Source organism: Labrus bergylta, chromosome 3 (assembly GCF_963930695.1).
Source record: "Labrus bergylta chromosome 3, fLabBer1.1, whole genome shotgun sequence".
NCBI classification, from domain to species: Eukaryota; Metazoa; Chordata; class Actinopteri; order Labriformes; family Labridae; genus Labrus; species Labrus bergylta.
In genome coordinates this window covers 30,604,477-30,620,267 of record NC_089197.1, presented here as the reverse complement: position 1 = coordinate 30,620,267, position 15,791 = coordinate 30,604,477, and the positions used below count along the sequence as shown (strand labels likewise).

The following is a 15,791-nucleotide window of genomic DNA, read 5'->3' as shown; positions in this document are numbered from 1 at the left end:
CTCACGTTGTGTCTGTTTCTTTTAAACGATTACTGAGGAAAACGGTAATGTGCTGACTTTAATAAAACTTGTTGACGTGTACAACAAGAGCGATAGAATAATTTTATGTTAACCACAAACATGCCTTCAATGGTTTCTGTTGTGTTAGTATTTAATAATTATAATGTCAAAGATACGGCAGATCAGACTAAAAACAATTCAAATGTGTTTTTTTTTTTTAAATAGTGTTAAAAAATAAATTCACAGCGTAGGTGAGGCCTCAGCTCAGCACAACCATCTTCTTTTTTTTCAGATTTATTTTTGGGCTTTTTGTGCCTTTAATGGAGAGACAGGACAGTGGTAAGAGCTGGAAATCAGGGAGAGAGAGAGTAGGGAATGACATGCGGGAAAGGAGCCACAGGGTGGATTCGAACCTGGGCCGCCCACTTCAAGGACTACAGCCCCAGCACGACCATCTTTAGACATAACTGTAAATATCTTCCAGACGTGTAGAGAATTGTAGATTTTCATCTCACAGAACACTGGACGATTGGCCTGAACAAAGGTCTTTTTGAGTGCTCCTCTTGTTTTGACTCCAACAAACTGAAAAGTATTTTTAGTGAGAGATCAATGTATGTCAGTAAAATCTATGATACAGGACAGGGAGAGAGTGTTAACAATGAATGGAATTAAAATAGATTATCATTAGTTAAAAATGGTTATTGTCCCTCAAGAGGCTTTTTCATTTTTTTTCACTTAAGTGTAATATCATGAACATGGAAAAGAACATAGTGAAATGTGTTTTTTAGAGTAAGTGTAAGATCACTGGAGAACAAATATCAGGAATGTTTGTTTTAAATGTCTTTTTTCACTAGGTGTGTTAATCTTTCACGATTCAATTCAATTCTTGAGGAAACAATTGGATTCAAACCGATCCCTGATTTAAAATACATTCCCTGTTTGTTACAAATGAGTGCTTATTTCAGGATCTACTCCGGTCTGCTGTCCACTTATAGGCTGCAAATGATTATAAATCAACATTAAAAACATTTTACAAATGTGCTCAAGATAAATAAGCTTTATAGTTGAAAGATTTTAATCAGCTGATTGCAATAATGTAAATACAACAAACAAAGAAAATATTTATTTATGCTATACTAGAAAAATGTGTGGGCCAGCTAACTGTATTTATCAGAAAATGTGACGATCATAAATATAAAGCCTTCATTGTTGATGACGCTGTAGGGGTGAAGGTCTTTTAAGATGAAACGGACGATTGGCTCTTATTCTTTTTTATTGTCTCTTTAGAATTGGCGGTCAGCTTGGTGAAGTGGTGCATGTGACTGGTAAATGAATAGATTTAAAACAACGGTGAGCGATGTTTTTCAGTGAGAGATTTCTAACATAAGGTTTATTGCTTAGATTTGTAGACTCCTTAAAATTTGGTGGTGCACTTTCTTTTCTTAGTGAGGTGTTGTTGGTCATTGTTTCACTTTTCTTTCAACTCCATGTATTGGTGTTGATGTGAGCTCCGTCATTTCACTCATTCGTGAAGTTCTTCAGATTCATTTAGCAGACGTTGCATATTGAATGCGTCTGGTCAAGCTCCCTGTTACCTGAGGTCCCGTAGAATCCAAAGTGCGTCCTAACGTTTGCCCTCAATTAGGACGGACTGGCAGAATGTCTCGCTGTTTTATAGACATTATGAAGCATGTTACACAAAGCTGTACATTACTGACACTGAGAGCTAGCTAATGTTAGCAGTGCAGCTGCAGGCCAGGAATAGTCGCCACCCCTTACTGCATCAGTGTACCAAGGAAGGTGGAGAGGGTGCATGAAGAATATACAGTATGCAAACAGTATACTCAAACTGGCTGCTGTAGCAAATGAAATTAGAAAGAAAATTAGCATGCTTTTTTAAATTAATAGTAAGTTATAGAAAGTGCTACAGGCCTGTAGGGGGGGCTTAGTGAAAAAGTTTATCATTGAAAAGAAAGCGTTGGGGATACAAGGAAATGAATTTATCAAGAGATCGCAGAATGATAAACGCTACCAGAGCGGAGTGTCACCGGGGAATCATACGTCACAGTCTGCTGTGCAAAATCCCAACTTTACGTTGTAGTTGTAGAAGTTAAGAGTTTTCACCATTAGCCTGACGCCAACAAATTGACTTATACTTTAACCTATTAAGAGGAACAGGGATCACCATTTGAAACTCAACAATCCAGATATTTCAGCAGTATATGCGGCTTGACTAATGCTGCCAATCTGACCTCGACTTTAAATTACTCATCTTTGTAACTGCATCTGCAAATCCAAGTTTTTTTTAAAAGCTTGTTTTTTGGTTAATTGTCTCTATTTCATATACCTGCTTTATGCCCTCAATATATTTAAGATGCTCTGTCGGGAAAAAAAATACAACAGCAACATAGGGCAAGATTCATACATGGGGGAATCACTCTGACCTAGATATTTAGTCTCCTCCCCCTGCAGCATTAGCAGATATGATTCAGGGCTCTCCCACTCCCCGTTTAAATCAGGCTGAAGTCTTCCCTCCCTTTCAACAAACCTTAGTCAGAATAAGCAAGAAAAAAAATCATCCCGTGACTGTCCAGAGTGACTGATCCACCTCAAAGATATGACCGTCCCCCACCCCCTGTTGCTCGTATATCCCCCTCCACCTCCCGCCCCCCTCCCTTACCCCCCGCCTCAACAGCCTAATGACTCCTGGAGGTTCCATTTGTAAGGCTCCCATAGAAACACAGCCACAATAGGCCCCATCTTGAGAGGGCCCATCTGGGAGTCTTTGTGGGGCCTGCTGAAAGCCACAAAGGCCTGCTGACCTAGAAACCCATCAATAAGAGAACAGGGAGCCCCACCGACAACAAATTGAAGAGCCATGGAATTTCCTGGGCCATCCTGAGTCCGTAGGTGAGGACATAGACCGGGGAACGTGGGAGGGGGGGAATTCTCCGGATGCTTGAGGATGACACGTCAGGATGTCATTCCCAAGCTGTCAGCTGTATGCCCATTACCTTTGACTGTCAGTGCTGCCTTTGTCCTCGTGCCCACTGTTTGCCATTGTGTGGAGACGCCTATGAAATCTTTACAAAATGATGATTGTGACGGGAAGCAGCAGTGGCATGCTGGGTAGAGTTATGTGCCTTGTTAGGGGTTGTTCATGGTGATGATGCAGGTCTTTTTTTTTTTTTTTTTTTGTAGTTCTGGGGTGTGAAATGACCGGGTGGCCGCTTTGTGTGTTCTGAGAATAGCTATGTTCGGGAAAGTTTGCTAAATGTCTAGAATCACATGCCATTCCTGATAATACCTGAGACACTCCTCTAAATGAGACTGTCATCTCACCCCTCCAAGCCCGCCTCTACCTTCTCCACTTGTGTTTTAAAGTCTCACATATAACCTTTATGTGTCTTTTAACCTATTTTTACGAAAATAAACACACCAGATGTGGCTGACACTAGCAACATAATAAAGAAAGGATGCCATTGCCATCAGAATTCACACAGAGAGCAGGAAGATTCAAGGGAACCAGATGTCAGGAAGCATTTTAAAGACATCCACTACCTTATCCTACTTCTGCCTCCTCCAGTCAGTTTTCCTGACCGCTTGTTTACCTTCGCAGTCCGGGTGGGGGGGGGGGGCAGGTGTCTCCCTCTCACCTCTGCTGCTGGTTAGGGATATGATAGGTGAAGGTAGACAGGAATATTGTTAAGGCCATAACAAGAGAGCTGAATGTGTCATTTCTACTTTGATGGTCAGATCACACAGGAACACCTACGATTCTGTGCCATGTCGGTTCCTACTTCAGCTGTTCCCCACAAGAGGTCCTTACATCAATTACAGCCAGTGACTGTGAAGGGGTCATAAACAGCCAGATCTGGGTTGAATGAAACAACCTCCAATCATATACTTCTGACAGATATCTTTTTCATATTTTATCACTAAATCTTTTCCCTGGACTTTGCAGACAGTGTTAGGAGTATGGCATTGAAGGACAGTTTCTTTGGGTTTATGTCCATTACACGTTTTCACTCAACCTCAAACTCTGATCGTCTTTGTCTTTTCTTTCTTCTCTTTTAGAAGAGGACCGATATGATAGCTACTCCCGTATGATCTTAAAGTACTTCTTGGCAGAAGGTGTGGTGTGTCGACATGAACTTTTTGTGGCGGCTGCTCAAGATAACCCTGACGACATCTTACAGGTATGAAAGGAGGTGCCATCTATGTTCTAAGCTCTTTGGAAGGAAATGTTTTGTTCTGCAAATTATATGATGTTTGTCTAACTTACAAGTCTTGACAAGTCTTCCACAAAGATGGCCCCAATATGTCTACTCTCCTCCCCCTTAAACTGTCAAAAATGTGTTTTTAAAAAACTTTTGTCCAACTTTTAGAAATCAAAAGATGTATTCCCATCTTTAGAAAGAGTTTAGTTTGCCACAACATATTACTGAGCCAGCACCGTACAGTACTCTCTCCGGTTGGGGGCCATGATTTAGCAGTTATTGTGGTTGCACAGCTTTCCTCAAGATGTGTCAGGGTCACCGGGGGTCTCTGAGAGGTCGACGGTGGCATGGTTGTGGCATTGTTGAAATGTTTCCCGATGCATCACTCTGTGAAGAGGACCATAGTCCCAGAAGCTGACTGCCACCCTTCATACAGGAGGAGGGCCTCTCTCCCACTGATTGATAGTGGGAGGGGTCACAGCCTCACCCTCTCTTTACATATCAAAGACTTATTAAAAGAAGGGGACTCCCAATGGGGATATATCACATCATTTAGTGTTTCCACTGCTACATTCACAGTATGCTAATCTTCAGATGCTAAGGTTGTACTTTACTCATCATGTTAACACACAAGCTACCAGTCCTTTGGAAGAAATCAGGTCAAAGCAAAACATTGTACGTGTTCACATGGACTGCAGAAGTTTGGACTGAAATCCCAACGTTAACTTGCATTAAGCTTATCAATCATCAATCGAGCGAGATTTTCCCATTTTGGAAAATAATTCACTTGTTGTACACTGAAAGAAAATGGTTGCACTTCAGAGAACACACTATTTTTTGTTATTGTGCACGTTGGTTTTCAAATACTCTACTGTTCAGCTCTGGGAAAATGACTCATTTAGGCTAATTTCAGTTCCAGTTTTAGTCAGACTCTGGACCGTGTTGTGTTTGACGCACAGCAAGGACACGGTGCTGTAAGGATCATTCATCCCTCTGCACAATATTTTCCCTCTCTGAAGGCTTTGTGATGAAGTTGTGTGGTTGTAGAAAACCCACAAGGCCAACAATCTGGATTCCCCAATGATGTTTTTCATTAAAAATTCTAGATCTTTTTTTACACGCCCATAGCATTTTTATAATTCTGGTTACTCCCAAGATCGGAACCATAGGGGCGTGTACATTATCCAGTCATGAAGACTCACTTTTAAATAAGACACATGTTATAACATTATCAATCAAAGGATCATAAAATGTCTCTTTGGCCATTCCTCCTCAGGATATTTCATCTTTTTATATCTATCATTTTGTGTAGGAACTCCCGGCTCCCATCTTGGATGATATTGCCATTCACAAACCAGCGGAGCAGCCCAGACTGTCGTCTGAACCTCAGGAGAGTTTGGATGCCATGAAGATTGCCTGGCGCTATCAGAATCTTCCAAAAGTTCAGGTAATCAGGTGATCTCCTGACAGTTTAATTTTTCCTGTAATTATAATGAAATCAACAGATATGAGGCTTACAGGAGTTTGCTGCTCTTATTAAAAGTCCAACTTGTGTCTCTGTCAAGGATGGTATGAGAAAGAACAGCATTGGCTCTGTGGCTCTTGTGGTTTGGCAATTGTCTCCACCACTAAATCCATGAGCTTCTAAACTCCTTTGTGGAGTGAATGAGGCCTCAGCCTCTCCTTTCAGAGCTGGACCAGATTACTCACACTTAGCTGGCAATAGGTAGGCTTTTCACTGGTCCCCAACTCACATATACACAACTACACACACGCCTGCACCCCTGCTTAGCCTGGGAAACAAGAGTACTCTGCAGTCTGTGCATTGACATGTCTGCTCGCTCAACCCTATGACCCAGCCCTGCGCCTCTGTCTTCCCCAAATCCCTGCCTTTCCCCCTGCTAGGGTCGGCAGCCCTACACTCTTTCTTCCGCTTTGAGAGCTGACCCTCCCCTTCAACTTCTCTGCAGTCTCCCCCCCTTCTGTCTATAATCCATATCGCTATGTGGATTAACAGCACACAGTGTATCCCTGGGGATCCTCTCCTTCTTTCTCTCTCCCTGGAAACTTCTTTATATCTGTGTCCTTTCCTCACCTCTCCCCCTTCCTCTGTAAAATCGTCTTTACAAACCACTAGTAAGCCCCCACCAGAGGATTTGCATCCCAAATTCACCCCCAGAGTCAACGCTTACTTTCCCCTTACACACACCTCTCCTGGCAATGCCCACTGTGTCGCTCTCCCGATGAAGACATCAGATCAAAGGTGAGGCCATCAGGGCGGGGATGGAACGCTAAGCGGGTTGCCAGGCTCACAAAGAGAAGATGAGCCCCTGACCCCCCTGCCCTGCTGACCCCTTCGTCCCGCCAGGAGAGGGACACACCGGGGGCCCTAATCCAGATTAGGAGTAGATTAAGGGCCCCTCTAACAATGGAATCCCCGGTTTTACTGAGAGAGAGGAGCTAAAACTCTCTCTTTCAGCTGCAGGAAAACATCCGCCTTCCCCTGACACGTTTGCTTTCACAGCCAGAAGTGGACGTTTATGTGAAGAAATGATTAAGACTGCGGCCGTAGTGGTTATTTAACTTCTCCACTGTAGGAATGTCGAGGAATGACCCATAAACAATGCAATTGCATTACCATAGTATTGTGAAGAACACTCATTTAACGTATTAGAAAGACAAATAAGATTATTCTCCTTTATGAATCACTTTCTCTTCAGCTGAAATGAGTTAAATGTGCATCAAAAGCTGACTGTGTTGGTGGGCAGGGATGATAACATTTTTTTTTTTTTACATGTGTTTTAAAATGAGTTTGACTGTTTGACCTCCACAGTCTGCCCTGGCATCATCGTGCCGGTTCGGGCACTACTACGACGTCTCCAAGACGATGGAGCCAGAAATTCGCCAGGCAGCCAAGTTCCACCGCTTCTATGTTCCCGAGCATCCCACCCAGTCATCACCCACACACAGGTAAAAGGACGAGACATCATCCACAGACTGAACGGAAACCAATGAGACACCATCTGCAGAACACAGGCACATAAACACGACATCATCCACAAACCACAGTTACGCAAATAAGACATCATCCACAGAACTCAAGTAAGCAAACATGGCATTGTTCACAGAATACAGGTAAAGGAACAATGCAGACAGTCCGATGTGATTTCAAGAGCACATACTGTTTAAACCGTGCAGCCAGAGGGTGCATGAGGAAAAAGTCAAGCTGAGAGGAAGAAACTCTCGATTGAGCTTTCTGAAGAACTTTTTCAATCATATTTCATATTTTCTCTTTCTAAACATTTATGCTGATGTTTATGAATTATTATTAAATAGTAAAGACTTTTAATTACAGATGAAATAAAAGCTCAACCAATCCAAATGTCTTGTTGTGTAAGACAGTCACTCTATTTACTGAAACAGAAAAAAAGTCTTCATATAAAATGTTTTTTTTAATAATATTAACAAGTAATTAATAGTTTCAGCCCTTATAAATTATGATTTATTTGAGTTTAAAACCTGTAGCTGAAGAGAAAATTACATTTTTAAGTTTTGTAGAAATACCTGCTATGATGTGATTCATTTCCTAAAAATCTGAAAAGAACATTTTTCATTACAGTTGAAACGTAGAGTAAGGTTGTCAAAATATGTGATACTTGAATACTGTAACGATACAGCTCCCCGGATTTCTAGTGATCAATGGAATACCAAAATACCCGAAGCTTTAAAAAACTACAGATCTTCAGCCATGTTTTTATCAGTTAATACCGGCAAGGGAAAGAAGAGAGAGAGGGAGAGCACTGTCTAAACTGAAAACATTTTATTTATATTATATTTTATATATACCGGTAAATTGAAGGCAAACCCATTCACACAGTTTAAATTGCAAACAAAATGTTGTAACATTTTGGTGCCGAAACATTACAACAATCCCTAAAACAGCTGACGCATCCTCTGTGCTGAGCTTCCCAGTGGCCTGAGACATTCAGCCTTTTGGAAAGGTTGTGTATGTCTATTCAAATAAGGGTCTTGTTTGCTCAGCGTCTGTTTGATTTCTCCTGCGTTGAGTGTACTTAGGGTTCAGAGGTCATACAGGCTCTTTACTCAGAGAGTGCTGCTGAACACACAAGGGCACACTCACACACGCTGGGTAAATACAGCAATCTGGAGCACAGAGGATGTGGAGGAGGCTTTATAGAATCCCTCTTCCTTTATTTCAGCACACAGAAACTGTATAACAGAGTACCCATGCAAACACATTAAAGCTATGGATTTGTTCAGTTTAAAATACAACTTTTTACAAGCGTTGGACATGAAGTTGACAGAATTTGCTGTTGCCCTTACTTTCAGTTCGGTTCTTAAAAATCTCTGAAGGAAGGAAATAAATCAAACAACTTGTGTATTGATGTTTACAGTGATTTGAGTCTGTGGTAGTAGAAAGAGTGATGTGGTGATACTGCACGTGAATGGGTTATAGATCTAACAGACATTGTGACAGCAGGAAGCTACACCTGCACTGCACCATTGTGCCCCCAGCCCCGCCCCAATTCTAACACACACACACACACACACACACACACACACAATCACTCAGCACATTACACACACACATGTAGAACACAAACTCCTAAGCAGGCTACTCCCCCTTGCACGTGTCCACAGCCCCATGTTGATACCCTAGCTGTTAAATTGCTCCGTTTCACTTGAAGGCATAATTGGCACAAATTGCTCTCTAGGTGATACAGATCCTGTTGTTTAAGACCAAGCATCCCCCCTTTCTCCCCTCCTTTCTTCCCTCGCTGAATGAGGAACACTCAGATAAAGAAGCTTCCTTGTGTATGATCCTAATTAGCCGACGTGCTAGCCCCTGTAGCTAAGCACCTAGACCTTTTTTGGTACCTGAATGAGGGGTGCTCAGTGGGGGCAGCTAAAACACAATGCCGTCCCACACAATAGCTGCCAACCAGAGGCTACCTCCTGCTCGACTGCGTGTCAAACCATCCCAGCCCCCTACCTCAAGAGCAGGGGCATGGGCAGAGAGGCCGAGGGGGTAGGTGTCCCTCTTTCACCAAACCAGCTCTATCATTAGGCCCAGCGGGGTCAGGAGGCACCATTGTTGGGCTGAATAACTGAAATAGAGTACATGGATATACTTGGCGCAAGTGTAATCAACACAAGTGTGTATTACTGTTCTTTATGCAGGCCTATTGGCGTGTGACCAATCTATGTGTATCAGCTTTTCTAGCCTGCAGGTCCAATTGACAACTGACATAGCAGCCCACTGTGACTCACTACACAGTGGTCATTACAATGTTGTGGCCTTCTTAAGTAGAGGGACCTGTGTAAAAAGATGGGGTTAACATTCCTGTTGGTCATGCTGTAGGCACACAGAGGCCTCAACAGCAATGCATCCCTGAAATGTTGCTTTGATGGTACTCTGTGCCCTTTGTCAGTGGTGCACATCTTACCCCTGATTAAACACCAAAATGCTGCTCCCTGTTAATTTTCTATATCAGCCCATTAATTCCCTCCTGCTTCTCATTTGTCTTTGTTGTGTGCATGTTTGTGAGATACATCTGTCGATCTGTCTGTATGTCTATCCCCCTGCACAATCAGATCCTCGGGGAGCTGACAGAGAACCAGTCATGTTGTAATTTAATCAACCAAATAAATTAATTGGATCTCTTGATATGGATCATCTGTCTGCTTCAGTGGCTCCAGAAAAGCACAGTCAGGAGGAACATGCTGCAGTCAAAGAGGATTAAGTGACTGCGATGAGAGGCACGGCCCAGTTTTATCAAAAGGGTTTCAATTACAGTTAACATTTCTCAAGTAAACCCTTCATTTAACCTTTCTCATTTCTCTCCTCAAATAAGTCCACTCTCTCCTCTGTCCTGTGCTCTTTTCAGTACCATGCCTGAGTCCTACTCCGCCTTGTTGAAGTCACTTCAAGAGGTCATACACAGGGAGGGATTTGATCTAGCAGCCCCCATGGTAAGAACATGAAGTGTTTTTTGTTTCTCTCAACCTGAAAAAAGAGGGTGTTTTCTTCCTTTATTGTAATTTGAATCTACAATCATTCTCATACATTGTAATCAAAGTAGCGTATCCTTTGATCAAACAAAAGTCTTTAAGTTACTCTGTACACATGTGCAGCTAAAACTGTAAATGAGTAGGTGACAATTACTTGTTTAATCATCATTTCAATCTTTTTTAACCAGTCAAGTGAGTTTTGAACATGTTAAAAGATATGTGACGATCCACAAGCTATTGTTGTCCCTGCTCTGTCAAAAAAAACATTGCCTTAATGCAGTAGGTGTGCAGTAAGCTGCCACTTACATCAAGGCACTAACAAAGGCAGGTGTGAATTGTTCCTACATTCAGCCTTAACTTTCTGGTGCTGTGTAGGTCATGCATGTCTGCTTTCAGCCTCACTTCTAACAATGAGCCCTGACAAACTATTACAATTTAAAGTGATCAGGTTTGATATGTTTTTTTTCTTTTTTCAAAAAGAGATGCTAGATATGCATCTGTGACCCCTCGCTCTCCTGTCACATTCCAACCGACACTGCTTTCAAGTCTGTTTACCTCTCTCTCACCTGCTCAGCTTGGCCTCACCTGTGTGTCCCAGCTGTGTGTGTCTTACCTTTGACATACATCTTTTTAATAATCATCAATCCTGTATAGAATGCCAGAGACATCTACTGCCATGTCGGTTTTCCTCAGGGCCAAGTGTAATCCTGTCATCACTGTGATGCGCCCGCATGTATGTATGTATACAGTATTTGTGTGTGTCTTTGTATGTCTGTTTGTGCTTGTGCACCTTATTCACCTACATTCAGTGACCCTTCTGCTCGTCACCTGGAGCCACCTCTCCCCCTGTCACTCACATGCAGGATTTACCTCCAGAACCCCCCACCCTCCCTCCCTGAGCGCTGTCACTCACACGCCAGATTAACTGCTGACATCATTAAAGCAGTGTGGCCGCCTGACATTCTGTTGGCACAGTCCAGGAATGCAGACCGGCACAGAGCGACATGGGCTCTGGCACAAGAATTCCCAGTATGGCTGATAATCAGTGTATGTGCCTTTAGGTTATTCTTTGTTAATCATCCGGCATGAACGGTTAACAAGATGCATATTTTGTACAAACCTTGTTGTGTAAAGAAAAGGTCAGAATAAGGATTAATCTCCCTTAGCATATTTTTTTTGCACTCTTTTGAGACAGTGTGGCAGTGGTGGCAGCAGGACTGCGAGTCTCCATCGGGACTGGCTGGTGATTAGGTTGTGGTCCCAGGCTGGCTGTAGCCTATATGGCTGGCCTCTGGTCCTTGGCTGGACTCTACTGGCACTGTTCCCTGGCTTTTCTATAGGATAAACTATAGGAGTTAAGTTTGGCCTCTCCTCCTGATGCCACAGCAACAGTCTTGTTACCACAGTCTCCCCCCTGCCAGGAAAACGACATAGAAAAAGATTTCTTATTATGTGGCCCCCAAGAACTATGTATGCAAAGGCTGTTAATCAAAGAAAGGGCATATCTAATAAAGACAAAGGCAGTAGTATACACACAACACTAAGACATAAAACATATGTATATGAAATGTTTATGTTGAATAGTAAATAGGACGATGTAGAGTCCAGTTTAAGAGTCCTACTTTGGGAAACTCTGAGCCAACGGTGAAAAACTCCCAGAAACAATGGGGTTTATTTTTCTAAGATGCCTGTGATTCTGATCCAGATCCAAACACAGCTTAGGTCATACTGTTGGGAGAGGAAGCAATGGGGAGTGGGGCGTAGGAGATTGAGAGGAGAGGAGAGGCTGAGATAATGGAGGGGGAGGGATCAAGGAGAGGAGAGATAGGGGGGAAAAAGTGTGCAGATTTTAGGCCAGAGCTTTGTTAATCACTCTTGGCTCTCATCTCAGTAATCAGGAGCCATCGCGGAGAAATCCCAAATAAAAGGCAATTGTGTTAAAGGTTAAAAACCTCTCACAGTTTGGACAGGCTCCTCCATTCAGTCTGTTTCAGTGATATATATCCGACCACTGTTTTGCCATTTTTTCAGCGTCTTCATGAGAGTCGGTTACTGTTGATTTCTCGTGGTCGTTCGGGGGGGTTTAAGGGAAGGCACTCCACCCTTACCCAGGCCCCCTTGGCTGCAGAGCATCGCTGTTGTGCCAAGAATGTGCTGGGGTTTCTGGGTGGCGGCCATATTGGAAGCCTGTCTGACAGGTCCATTGTGCGTGTGTCAGATGGCCTCTGTGATTGGGCAGTTGTGTCCAGTCACGTTTGGGCACCGCGTTCAGATCGTCTGTGCTGGTGAGCAGACTGTCCAGTGGCTCGCTCCCACAGTTTGAGAATACAACCCACCTTTCCAAAGTAACCCAAAGCTGCAATCTGTGCGATATTTGGTTCTGAGCTTAAGTTAAACAGTATAACTGCATTAATATGCTTCTGCAGAAAAGTATATATTTGCATTTTTTAACTTTTGCTTAGTTTTTCCAAACCCCCTTTTGTCTTGCTTGTTCTTTGTTATAGTCAAACTCCCGCAACATCCTGCGAATCGGGCTTCACTCTCTTGGCTCAGCACTGTGGGGTGATGACCTATGTTGCCATGACAACCCTAAAAATGGCCACTCCCTCACTACCTTTCTCTACGGACTGCGGGCTTTGCTAAGGTCATCTCTCTCAGTTGCAGTTGTCACTGTGCCTTCTCATCTAATCCAGGTAAGTTTATGTTTAACATATAACTCATCATAGTTTGTGTTCACCAGTATTCAATTAAGCCTTAGTTCCACTAAACACTATCCATAAAGAACCCTTTCAACTTGTGCTCAGGTGTACTTTAAGGTCTAGTCCCAGCGCAGACAGCACTACTAACTGTAACACTTCACAATAAACAAAGAAACATCCTGGTCATCTTCCAGGCAACAGAGTTCTGCAAAACATTTTCAGATTTAAATAAAATGATTTTTGTGGTTTTAGAGTCTGTCACAATTGACCAATTCTGTTTACCAATTAATGAACTTCAGTGTTTCTAGTTTCACTTTATTTGTCTATTTATTCAATTTTTTTTATTTGAGTTTTAACATTGAACAGCATTCTGACAAAAACAATGTCTTGATGGATATTAAACATATGACATGAAAAACAACCAATAACAAGAACAAATAAAAGTGTCACAAATACACTAAGCCTGTTGGTGGGATGAAGATTACATTTTTTTTCCTGCACATCATTTATTGTATATGTTGTTTATGTCCCTTTTTTTTGTTTTGTTATATATGTTAATCATTTTCCCCAGCCTTTTGCAAAATAATCTTCCTTGATTTTCATGATTAACAGCCATTGCATGTGGTTTGGTGTGTCATCCTTTAACAGTTCTTAGTGATGGTTTTCTTTGCTGCTGCAAGGAGAATCTTGATAAAGTATTGGTGTCCTGCATGCACAGATCCTTCCAAGTGTCCCAGGTATAAAATGAGACATGATCGAGGGATTTCATAACCCAGCACTTTACAGAGAGCTGAATTTATAAACTTCCCAGAAAGGTTTTATCTTGGTGCAATACCAGAAAATGTGTGTGTGGCTTGGTTCCATGCTGAAGCATAGTCTTCAGCATGGCTGTTGAATATTCATTCACTTTTAATCTTTGGTGTCATAAAGAAGCAAATTAGATTTTTCCAAATTCATTTTCTCCATATCTGTTATTGTGTCGTGGTTTCAGTTGTTTTCCGATTACCAGACCACATCTTTTCTGGGATCTCCTCATTTAGCTCTCTTTCCCATTTGGCCTTGATAAACAATGCTGAATCATTAATAGATTCCACTAAGCAACAAAGCAGGTTTAACGGAGCTTTTTAAATACATTACTGTATGCTTATGTAAGTAACTTGATGATAGGATGTATTTCGTCCTCATATTTCTTAATGTTTTTAATATAATAGGCTCTTATTTGTTTCCTAGCTGCACTTTAAAGTCATGGATCAGAGGAAAAAAAATGAAACCCTCATCCAATCAAAAATAACTTTTCTAACATGTTTGTGATTTAACTGAACAGCGCTGACGACTGTACTACAAAGTTGATTCAAATATACAGGTTATCCTGTAGTTATCTGGCCTGAGTTAGCGTAACAAATCAGATCATGCTGAGTGGTCACACGAAGAACGTTATCAACATAAGTCTAGAGTCCTAGAGTTTCTATGAGCGCATGAGGGGGCAGTGTTCTCAATGCATGATCACACAATCACAAACATGAACAAGTCAGCCCTCAGCAGATAGTCATGTTTTATAATCTTAGAGAAAACTTTGATATTAGAAAAATATGTCGAAGTAAAACTCACTAGACTAAAATCAACACAGTTGCAAAGACAATTTCAGGAATAACAAATGGAAGGACCATAACAAGGGACTTGAATAACACACTTTTATTCCATGAAATGAATGTGTTGCTCAGATGTACTCAGATGTATTGTGTCTAACAGTTATGGGTATTTTATCCCGGCTGTTTCCGGGATTTGACCAAGAATTTTTTTCAATGAATTTGAAAACATAGTTTAAAACTCTAAGGACACTTAATATATAATGTTTTTGTCAATGTCACTGGTGAAATCTAATGACATATGTGGTGAATCCTTTTACATATATATGCAGTCAATCCCTGAAAAATGGTGTCTTTCCAAATGAAATGTAATTGTTAAGGTTATATCAATATATAAAACATAGACACATTATTTTGAACCACAGTTGACCATGTCTTATTAATAATAAAAGTTCAGAAATATGGAATAAGAGGAGTAGCACTCACTGGGCTCATTAGTTACTTAGACAAAAGATATCAATATATTGAAATCAGGTTAAATCTGAACTGCTGAAATGTGTGGAGTTCCACAAGGTTCAGTGATGGGGCCATTGTGATTTATTCTGTACTTTAATAATATACCGTAAATCCTAAAATCATATTTTCTTTGCTGTAGGGACATCTTGGAAAAACTGTCGGATACAGTAGCAAACAAATAGAAATAGAATACTTGGTTTGACTCATAAACTAACATTGAACTTCAGTCAAACTAAATGTATAATATTTGGGAACTGATCATCTTACTTAACCAAGTAACTCATGATACATGATGTAGTTAGACAATAAATTATCCTGGAAATAACACATACACTATATCAAAGCAAACATATCTGGATCAGTTGCAATATTATATAAGGTAAAAGTGCTGCCGAATCATCAGTCACTATGTATTGTACTGCTCCCTAATACTCCCATACATTAGTTACTGTGTGGAAGGGTGGGGGAACACATTCAAAACAAAGAACCATTCTCTAGAGGTGGAGGAGAAGTCGATACAGCATAGTATCGGGATATTTTGTGTGACAATATTATATATTGACTGCCAAGTATCGATATTTCCATTCATGTTTATGTTCCGTTAAGTTTGATTAGACTGAAATACCAACAGTTCAGATTGTGAGGTGCATGCAGCCTTTTACAGGGTTTGACTTTTATCAAAGTGTTGGTCAGTCTGTGGGCTTGACTCCCATTGTGTCGAAATAAAAAGACTGAAG

General features: G+C 41.4%; 1 protein-coding gene across 1 annotated transcript in view; it reads left to right on the top strand.

Annotated features, from left to right (window-relative positions):
• The window catches only part of elp4 (elongator acetyltransferase complex subunit 4), a 59,918-nt gene that overhangs the window by 4,489 nt on the left and 39,638 nt on the right, over positions 1-15,791 (top strand). Inside the window, exons 3-7 of the mRNA XM_020632993.3 lie at positions 4,078-4,199; positions 5,533-5,667; positions 7,054-7,190; positions 10,130-10,214; positions 12,758-12,946. Of these exons, the coding sequence (XP_020488649.1) occupies positions 4,078-4,199; positions 5,533-5,667; positions 7,054-7,190; positions 10,130-10,214; positions 12,758-12,946 (668 nt within the window). The remainder of the gene's footprint in view (positions 1-4,077; positions 4,200-5,532; positions 5,668-7,053; positions 7,191-10,129; positions 10,215-12,757; positions 12,947-15,791) is intronic.